General features: G+C 43.6%; 1 protein-coding gene across 5 annotated transcripts in view; it reads right to left on the bottom strand.

The window, feature by feature from the left end:
* Positions 1-1656: 1656 nt before the first annotated feature.
* LOC137555644 (uncharacterized) overlaps positions 1657-10949 on the bottom strand; it is a 111835-nt gene continuing 102542 nt past the window's right edge. For 4 of the 5 annotated variants that reach the window (XM_068271585.1, XM_068271586.1, XM_068271583.1 and 1 more), the window contains exons 5-7: positions 10317-10459; positions 4375-4608; positions 1657-3161 (exon numbers count right to left, since the gene is read on the bottom strand). In XM_068271585.1, the coding sequence (XP_068127686.1) occupies positions 2478-3161; positions 4375-4608; positions 10317-10459 (1061 nt within the window). In that variant the 3' untranslated portion in view covers positions 1657-2477. The remainder of the gene's footprint in view (positions 3162-4374; positions 4609-10316; positions 10460-10949) is intronic. The other variant, XM_068271587.1, reaches the window with a different exon arrangement.

Raw genomic sequence — 10949 nt, 5'->3', positions numbered from 1 at the left:
GTCCGGTGTGATTTTTGCATGCGAATACAGAACAGACGCCAAGATCTGCTGGAATAGTAACAGATTGTGTACATTCCCCAGCATGTGAGGGGCCCTGGTTACGTCTGCATTTATTCTGCAAATTTCATTAGTTCTCATCACTGCTGCACAGGTTGAAAACTGTGGTACAATAATCCATGTGTCACCAGCTTGCTTTCATTTTCCAAATTTAATTATTTTAATCCATGATAATCCACAGACTATTAAAATCTTTATTTAATAAGGTGAACAGTAATGTGAATATTATAACCCAATGCAATCAAATAAAAAAGCTGAATTCTATTACTTTTGCTATGCTGGTTGCTACAGATGACAGCATAATCCAGAGAGCAGCAATATGCAAACTGTACATAAGCAGAGAACTGTTTTTATGCGGTTGTATAGCACTGAATATTTCCACAAACTACTCGTACATAGTGTATTCATCAAGCCATAATGTTTTTGACTTTCCCTCACTGAAGCCCACAATCTAATCCCTATTGTAGTCATACACAGTGGCATAGTGGGATGCACACCGGGTGTCAACTGGGCAGAAGCAATCAAGATCCAGCTGGGGACCATTGGGGAGTCTGGGGACATGGGCAAACATCATTTCTCTCTCCCTCTCCATGGACTCCCCTTCTGCACCCACCTGCACAGTGGTGTGACTTGTGGGTAAATCGCATCTGATCCCGATGCACCATGCTCCTCAGGAGCTGGACACTTACTTTACTTCCTGTTTCCTACATGTCGCAAAACATGCTTTGGGGTTCAGCCAGGATATTCTTTTTATCTCTCTCTCTCATTTTTGGGATGTAGGAAGAAACCAAACAGCCCAGAGGAAACCCAAGCAAGTACAGGGAGAACGTACAAAACTCCCAACATCCTAATTCTGTTATGTGAGAGTGCTTGCCAGCCACATACCTGTAGTACCTTTTTAATTGCTGTTTTTGCTATTCTTTCAGACTACTTTATTGTAACATGACTGGATGGAAAACTATCTGCAGTTGTGCAGTTAACCAAAATCATAACTGATGCAATAGTGTAATATACACTATGAGCAGTAAGCAACTATCAAAGGTAGCACCCAGGAAGAATGCTATTTTGTTCATTAACATGACCAAGAAAAGCTAGTGTTTGCTACATGACTCCCATAATTTTGTTCCCTAAAGTCCTGCTCTTTCAGAATCTTGACCTATACAGAGAAGCTTTAAAGGGACACTTAAGTAAAAAAAAAAAAAAAAAAAAAAGAGTTTTACTCACCCGGGGCTTCCAATAGCCCCCTGCAGCTGTCCAGTGCCCTCGCCGTCTCCCTCCGATGCTCCTGGCCCCGCCGGCAGCCACTTCCTGTTTCGGTGACAGGAGCTGACAGGCTGGGGACGCGAGTGATTCTTCGCGTTCCTGGCCACAATAGCGCCATCTATGCTGCTATAGCATATATCATATACCATATAGCAGCATAGAGGGTGCTAATGTGTCTGGGAACGCGAAGAATCACTCGCGTCCCCATCCTGTCAGCTCCTGTCACCGAAACAGGAAGTGGCTGTCGGCGGGGCCAGGAGAATCGGAGGGAGACGGCGAGGGCACCGGACAGCTGCAGGGGGCTATTGGAAACCCTAGGTGAGTAAAACTCTTTTTTTTTTTTTTACTTAAGTGTCCCTTTAAGTTATTGCAGTACATACATGTCTATCATAGTAATGTGATAATAAAATTACAAACCGGGAAACCGATGAAAGAACGGTGTGCAAAAGAACGGCGTGCATTGTGGGTAGAACAGTCTTCCAGAAGCAGACAGTGCGGAATAGTAAGTCTCCTCTCTAGTGGCAACTTTCACCCCAGTGTCCTTTATTGTGCGTTGATGAACAAGTTGTGATATAGTGTCCCATTCTCCTGTGCGTTCCAAACAGTGGTTAGTTATTTAGCCATTTCATTTGTGCAATGAGTGACTCGGTATATAAAGGTAGAGCAATCATCCACAAGAAGACAGGATAACTTGACAAAACTATTTGTCTGCCAAATATATCCTGGTTAACTCAATCTATGTGACCTAGAAAATATTGTATGTGGAATAGTGTGAAATAACGACTGCATGCCAAAGTTCCACAATACAGAAGTGATATAAAATGTGACAAGTCAAACACGCCCAGCTGTGAGCAGTGCGGAGGACTAAATAATAACAGCGAGGAACAGGCAGATGGAAAACTGATGCGTTTTAGTCTCAAAACTATGGAAAAATACAGTGTTAAAGCTGGCGCTGTCTTTCCAGTTAAACACAGTGTTTGGCACGAGATATCCAAGCTTTCAATGCTGTAATTGGCAGTTCTGTATAAAGTGAGCACTGAAAATCCATTGGTCAGGAGCAGATGGGATTATTTAAGGTCACAATAGCAATGGCAATTTCCTCTGAATGTATTTCACAGTGCTGTCATTTAAAACCAGTCTGAGCATTAGAAGTTTTGTCATTCTGTAACTAAACCTAATGGTGTGGATGGAAAATTTGCACAGACTGCAGGGCTCTGCCTGCCAGCTACTGCAGTACAATGACTGGACAAGTTCTGAGTTAAAGATAAAGATATCTTATTTTCCAAGCTCTGAATATTGGAATCTCCTAAAGAATGCATCCATGGACTTATATGAGAGTGATTTGTGGATTCTAGATAACAGTCATCTGATTGGTACCCATTGTGATTTATGGATAGAGCTTCAGTGGCAGGACTTAGATGATCTTCAAATACTAATGGCTGCTGATCATCTGCCTCCTCACTGATAACAAACACTGTATTAGGCGTCTCATACTCCTTTGAGAGTTCTTTGGCTCGGACTCCATTTCCTGATGTCATTTTGCATAAGCCTGTATATTCCATGGCAGATGTTTGGCAGGGGTTGTTCTCCTTCCCATTTAAAGGTTTGTGGCCAACTTGGACACAGTCAGAAAAATCATTTAATAATCCAAAGTATGGGCGAGTCCTTTTGAGATTGCATGATGGGAGTTTTCGCTGGAGTTGTGCAGACTGTGTGAGGGGATAAGAAGCATTACTGTCAGACTCTGAGAAAAGATAAGTGGAGTTTTCCCCGATCTGTACAGCAGAACCAACTCTTCTAGGACTCTTAATGTTTAGACCTTTGACAGGTGTTGTGCTACTCTGTAAGGTATTTAAAAGAATAGATAAAAAATAAATTTAAAGATTGGTTATGTTATTTTGAAGTCAATAATGACACATAAAACAAAACAATCTAAGCATTTGACGACATATCACATTAAAGGACACATTAGGTGCCCCCAGTATAGGTAGCCAGGTACAGGTGCCCCATATATAGGTAGCCGTATAGGTGCCATATAGGTGCTCCCAATATAGGTAGCTTAGTATATGTGCCCCAAATATAGGTAGCCAAATATAGGTGCCCCCAGTATAGGTAGCCTGGAGTGGAGAGCAGTGAGCACATGGCTCCCCCTCCCTCACCTCGGGCCCCTCTCCGGAAATTAGCACGGTGGGCAGGGAGACTCACCTCTTCCGTGTCCCATGCACTTGAGCTTAACGTGTCACCACTCTACACTGTCTTCAGCGCCACTCATTCTACTTCCAACAAACAGGAAAAGAGGGGGAGGGGAGCCCTGAAGAGGGGTCTGAGGTGAAGGAGGGGGGAATTGGGCCCCCATTCCAGCAGCTGTGTGTGCCCGCTGCTCCCCCCTCCTGTGCTGTGCCCCACCAGCCCCTAAAAACGGCCGTGGACGGGCCCCAGAGCCGCCGCCGCTCCCCCCCCCCAGCTTCTCTCCCCCCGGGAGTTGCATCCACTTCTAGGGTGATTGTTATGCGCCTGCATTCTTGGCTTTTTTGAAGGATATATAGGAGTGGAGTAGTTGTGGTTCACTGTGACTTAACTAAGGATTCTGTAAAACTTTTAGGAAACGAAGTTGAAACAGGAGTACAACTTTTAGTGTTTACAATTAACTGTGTTTCCTCTAAAGGCCCTTTTACACTTACCGCGTTGCATTACGGTTCTCTTTCCTACTGAAGCAGCAGCAACTGCCAATAGAGCCCCTGACAATTAACAGTTTAAATATAGGAGTAGAATAAAGTGCTCTTTTGCAGTGTGCACCCAGGACTTTAGGACACCACATACATTGTTATCTAAGTAAGCACATGCCTCCTAACTGAAAATTTCTGGGCTAAAAGCTTCTTTGGCAAACTCCAGTCACCACCACACTCCAGTAATAAGAATAATGAAAAATCTCAAAGGGGAAGGAGGGGGAATAATGGCCGCATTGCGTTGCACTGTGGTTGGAGAATAACGGCTATGGTGGGGTCAGAAATGTATTTAGTGGTTGTGTGTATAAATCTGATTTAAGTAACTTACACTGTCCACCAGTTTGGTGAAGGAACCGCTGGAAGACCGACTGCGCCACTTCATTTGTAGCTGTGGCAAGAGACTGTTAAATGTGCGAGTGCTCCAGGTCCTCTGCCTCGCTTCATCTGCCTCCTCTATTTCACTGGCCTTTTCATCCACATTCAGGTCAACACTTGTGTACTCCGACGTCAGCCAATCACACACAGCCGCTGGACTGGTCACGCTTCTCTTTAGGTTTCCTTCCTGCAAGACAAATTACTAGACTGACAAGATGCAAAAACTGAACCATAAACAATATTTAACCAAAATTAACATTTTGTAACATAGGGGGTGCAGAGGTAGCGACTGCATCAGGGCCCACCTTCAACTGTAATATTAGCTCTCTATTGGTCCTGTGCTCATAATAATCACTTCTATAGATACTTTGAATAGTGGTAATCATTAACAAACTGCTCCCCATTCCCTTCTTGCACCTCTGACACTGTAGTTGCCATTGGCAGGTTTTGGTGCGCCGTATCAATTGGTATGTATAGAGTGCTTGGGGGGAACCGAATGTAAAACTTGCATCAGGGCCCACAGCTCCTTAGCTACGCCACTGCCCCTGAGATTACCTGTTTGTGGCAGTGCTGCAGCCACAGCTTTGTAGAGTCTTTTTGTCCTGCTCAGTTCAATACCACAGAAAGAAATCCTGAACAAGAAACTGTACCACCATGATATATGAATGTACCAAAATCTGTATTAAATCACAAAGCCAAACTGCAAGACTAAAACCACTTAAAAAAATGTTCAAGACACCAAAACGTTTCCAATAAGCTTGTATGATATAACGCTGATAATTATAGTTTCTCTGTACATTGAGATAGACCGGGCACTGTCACTTGTATGCTTTATTGCCTCTGTAGCCATACACATAGATTGTCTTCATGTAACAAGTACAATACATCTGCCATACAAGAAATGGGTCAATCAAACCTGATGCATCTGGTACTGGGGTGCTGGGGATGGTGGTGACCAAGGAAGAAAGGTGGACGGCACAACAGCCGTTTCACGCCTAACTGGCGCTTGCTCACGTGTGTGTCCTGTACAACGCGTCGCTGCGCGGCTTCCATATATATGTACGCAAGCCGCGCCTCCGGCGCGCGTCATTGGTAGTGGAGATGAGGTCAGTGAGGTACATCTATAAGGTTTTGATAGTGAATAATAAATAAACATTTTAGGTAACAAGCTTTCTATGTGTCCCCTGTAGGAGAGGTACAAGATGGAGAATAATGTCTTCTATCAATATGTGCCAAGATAGGCACATATATATTCCTGCCTTACTCCAAATGATGAAATACGAAATATAGTCCCACTGGTTGATTATGAAAAGATTTTGCACAATACATTTTTAAATACAAGTTTGCACATAATTTGTAAAAATTATCGTAACACAGTATATTTAAGTAGAAAAGCACATATGGATGATGTAAAATGCACAAGAGAGGTTTGTTTTAAGTAGCACAAATGCACCAAGAAGGTTTCTGTATACCAGCAGTCAGATACACATAAGAGCCAATGCCCTTCTTTGTTTACAACCTCGCATGGCGAGGCCCCGCCCCTTCACCCCTGACCTCATCTCCACTACCAATGACGCGCGGCTTGCGTACATATATACGGAAGCCGCGCGGCTTGCGTACATATATACGGAAGCCGCGCGGCGTTGTACAGGACACACACGTGAGCAAGCGCTAGTTAGGCGTGAAACGGCTGTTGTGCCGTCCACCTTTCTTCCTTGGTCACCACCATCGCCAGCACCCCAGTACCAGATGCATCAGGTTTGTTCGATCCATTTCTTGTATGGCAGATGTATTGTACTGGTTACATGAAGACAATCTATGTGTATGGCTACAGAGGCAATAAAGCATACAAGTGACAGTGCCCGGTCTACCTCAATGTACAGAGATTTTGCTGAGTGTTTTCCGCTTATGTGTTCCCGGCTACACGTCATTTGGCTTGTCCAATAAAGCCCTCATACAGGTGTTAGATTGGGAATTACGGAACTAATACAGGTGTTGTTTGACTTCCTCCTCTCCCTCTGAAGACACTTCCTGAGTGCTGAGTGTAATTCATTTCTATAGTGTACTGGGATAATTATAGTTTGCCTCCCCTCCTACGAGTAACCGTAAGAGCTGCGCAGTAAATTTACTCTGGTTCAGTAAGACGCTGAGCCGTATTGGGGGTCAAGACCCAGGTCTTAAAAGTGGGGTATTATGATCCCTATATTCAGGTTTATTAAGGTGCAACATTGAGAAAGATAAAGTGCATAAGTCACATAAACAATGAGATATAAAAGCTGAAAAGTCTAATAGAAGAAAGTTAGAGTACAACATATGCTCATAAACAAAATTGTAATTAAGTGCATGATGGGACAGTGCATATGAATGAATGGGTAAAGCACGGTGGCAATACACATGCCATACCCATGGACGAGGTCCCCATGATACAAATAAGCTGCAGCGGAGGAGTGCAGCAGGAGGGAGGCCAAATGGATGCTTCGGGCCACCGTGCATTCCTTATTGTGGCTAGGGGTAGGGGGAGAAGAAAAATATTTTTACATCGTGGTTGGGGGTTGTGCAGGGGAGGACTGCAAAGAATGGAGGTTGTTTAATGTCGGGCTTTATGTTGGTATTGGGAAGGAATGTGAAGTGCCCTATAATGTGCCCCTCAGGGCCCATTTACACTTGCGTTTGGAGAAACCCAGTCTCAATTGTCTAGCGACTGCAATTCTCCATTGAAATATTCCATTGCAATTTTGTCGCGATTGAGCTTTGTAGTTCCCATTCTGTGAAATGAGAATCACAATCCCACCAAAAATTCTGTGTGAAGTGCCTTTGGGATTCCTACAAATCACAAATGCTGCAGTGTGAATGATCCCATATGGATACATTGTATACACTGCTTTGCTAATCGCTGGCAATCAGCAAGGTGCTGTAAAACGCCCGAAAATCGCCCCAGTGTGGGATGGGCCTTACACTGGAAAGACAAACACTTGAAGGGAGATCTTCAGGACAAAGGAGTCCTATTAACAGAATGCTGGAAGTAAATCTCATCGCTAATCCATATTTGTGCACTCTGCTCCCCAAGCTGCAGTGCAAACTGTGACATTCTCTTCTGTGATCAGAGCTCTCACCCACTCTTTCCTGTCACCCACAAACCAGTGAGAACCTCAACACTGAATGGTGAACAGCAGGAACAGGCAGCAGTGCAGAGATTGAAGGAAGGGAGTGTACGCACATCACAATCTTGATTGGTCAATTTTACCATTTCCATATAGAATGAGGGCAAGGCAAACACATTTTGAATACTTTGAACAGAAGTGAAGCACCAACTCAGAGACAGGGCCATACTGTGAAAGGTTTGTGGAGACGTGAATAACTGAACACTGAAGTTGCCTTGAGTGTCAGAACACATGATCAGCATAATTCTTTCTAGAGACACCAATGAAAACCCAACAAACGTTTTAACCCCATTCCACACTATGAAAAATAAAATGGACTGCGTAACTTGTAAATCAGTTTTAAGACTGAACAATAGATTCTCAAATCACTTCTCTTCACATTACACAACATGTAACGAGTAATCTATTGTGTAAATTTAATCTAAAAAGTAACTGGTGCAAACAGGAAAGAATGTGTGACTACTGCGAGATAGTGCTGTGAGTGCAAGCTGGGAGAGCGCTCCTGAGCACTCAGAGGAGACCCCAAACACAAGAAGCTTTTACTGAACACTGCTAAGCTGCGTGAGAGCAATTCTGCTGATCTGGGATTTATATAATATGGGTGATCTTACCAGTTTAATGAACGTCATACATTGTCCTCTCCTAATTGTACATGTAATGGATAGGGAGGCAACAGATTTCCACAATGACACATTTGCTACTGGTTCATTAACGAAATATAATACTGAAGTGTTCTCAGTTCATAAATGAATACCTACCTTTCAAAATCCAATGTATTTTATTTTTTTGCTGGTAATTAGACAAGTAGCGAGGGCAGAGAAGAGAATGTGCCAGTGTCATGTTAACAGAGGAATTCTTAACCACTTGAGGACTGCAGTGTTAAAACCCCCTAAAGGCCAGGCCATTTTTTGCTAAATTGGCCACTGCAGCTTTAAGGCCTCGCTGCAGGGTCGTACAACTCAGCACATAAGTGACCCCCCCCCCCCCCCCCCCCCCCCCGTTTTCCCCCCACCAACAGAGCTTTCTATTGGAAGGTCTGATCCTGCCCACCTAACAACCCCCCACCCCCGAGTTTATTTATTTTTTATAAATATTTATGTTATTATAATAATACATTTTTTTATTTTTTTTAAAACTCCCTCCCCCCAGCCAGCCAGTCACAGTGATCGGTTGTCATAGGCTACAGCCTATGAGAGCCGATCGCTCTCCTGTGTCCCAAGGGGACACCGTGTCACACAGCTGTCCCCAGTACAGCGTTGCCTTAGATCGCAGAGCTGTACTAGGTTTATAGAAGGCGGTTTCGCAGTCTAAGTCTCCAAGTGGCGATCACCGCTGGGAGACTGAAGGCGGAGCAGAGCTCCGCCATACAAGCAGGGATGCGCGACCATTAGCGTGCGGATCTCCTGCAAAACAGGCTCACAGGACCTTACGCCAATCGGCATTAGGCAGTCCGGGGGCTTCCGCCACGCCCATCACGTGACGCGGTCGGCAATTAGTTAAAGAGGCAAAGTAAAAAAAAATATTTTATTTCGCCTTGGAAGTCCTTTAACCACTACACTGACAAAACAAAAGCTACATGCCCGTGCCAGCTATGTTTGAATTGTATTTATTAACTAGTTGCCGACCATGTCACACCGATGGGTGTGAGCGTGGTGGCAGCCCCAGGACCACCTAACGCCGATCGGCATAAAGTCCTTGGGCTTCGTTTTTGCAGGAGATTGCGTGCATGCTGCGCACGCATCTCCTGCTGGAGCTCCGCCTTCAGTCTCCCAGAGGCGGTCGCCGTTCAGAGACAAAGATGGCGAAACTGCAGTCTAATTACCATGTAATGTGTGACACGGCTGTCCCCTCCAGAGTCTCGGCGGTGATCCGCTGTCATAGGCTGAAGCCTGTAACAGCCGATCACATTGATTGGCTGGTGGGGGGAGGGAGAGTGGGAGCTAGAGAAAATAAATTAAAAAAAAGTTAATTTTATTTAAAAAAAAATAATAAAGGAATAAATATTGATTAAAAAAAAACAAAAACACTGGGGGAGCGATCAGACCACACCAACAGAGAGCTCTTGTGTGCTGTGTTGTGTTGTCCTTAAAGCTGCAGTGCCCTATTTTACAAAAAATGGCCTGGTCTTTAGGGGGGTGTAACACTGTGGTCCTCAAGAGGTTAAATGCCTTGCCCACATATACATGTACTAATACCCACATTGATCAGCAGGGATCGTCATTGAGGTGCAAATACACTTGAGATGACTGTGAATTTTAATTAAGAAAACCTAAACTGTATATGGACTAATCAAATCCTACAGTGGAAGCATTTGATTGGTCCGTTTTCATGTCGCATAAATTTGCAGTAACATTTGCATAATTCTGCCTCAACTTAGAGTTATTTGCATATTTCAAGTAAAAAGCTGGCATTGAGCCATAACACCTAAATATGTCAGCAGCAGGCGAAAGTAGTTTTGAGGGGAAAAAAAACACCTATAGATGTCCACTGCAGTGTAAGAGTTAGTGGAAGAAGCAGCAAGTTGGAGGAAAAGGAAATACTTAGCCAAAGCTAAAGAGAATAGGTCAACAGGGATTACTTAGCCATAGCAGAGCAGTGCTCAGCTAAACGCTTGGAATTTAACTGGATCCTGAGACTTTAGTAAACGGGAATACAAATAAGAGTCAAGACAAACAGAAAGATGTAAGTATTGTGCACATAAAATGCATTAGAAAGTCTCGGTAAATATGCTGACCTGTAGTACGTAAGTGTTGAACATGAAACAGTCTGTGTTATTTCCAGCTGAGATAACAAAAACCTCATCACTGTTGGAATCCGTGGCTGTGAATGTGGATAAGGTAGGCTCTTCCTGGTGCATCTGCTGAGAAACATCTGGAGCTACAGGACATAAAGGACAGTGAGAGGGATGTTTGCCCTGCAGCCAGACAGACATTACATTTCAGAAGGACATGTCAAGTTATGCTATCCTTTGCATCTGATCCAGCATTTTTCAGCAAGAAAATTGTTCTATGTTAAAAGGCACTTACAAATAAAAGATGGTCAAGGAGATGCTAATAAATCAGGCTTGAAAGCAATTGTAATGTAGATTGTATGGAAGCTTAGAAATGGGCCAATCAAAATCACGATGAGGTGCATTTGATTGATCAATTTCAAAACTGCATATAATATCCATTACATTTTCATACAGGCTGAAATTATTAGCATTGCATACCTCATCTCTAGTTATGAACAGAAAAATAAGGTTATATGGAGGCTGCCATATTTATTTCCTTTTCAACAATACCAGTTGCCTGACAATCCTGTTAATCTTTCTGGACATTAGTGTCTGAATTGCACACCTGAAACAGGCATGCAGCTAATCCTGTCA

Source organism: Hyperolius riggenbachi, chromosome 1 (genome assembly GCF_040937935.1).
Source record: "Hyperolius riggenbachi isolate aHypRig1 chromosome 1, aHypRig1.pri, whole genome shotgun sequence".
NCBI lineage: Eukaryota > Metazoa > Chordata > Amphibia > Anura > Hyperoliidae > Hyperolius > Hyperolius riggenbachi.
The sequence above is the reverse complement of the archived record's forward strand: the minus strand, read 5'-3'. Positions and strand labels throughout refer to the sequence as shown.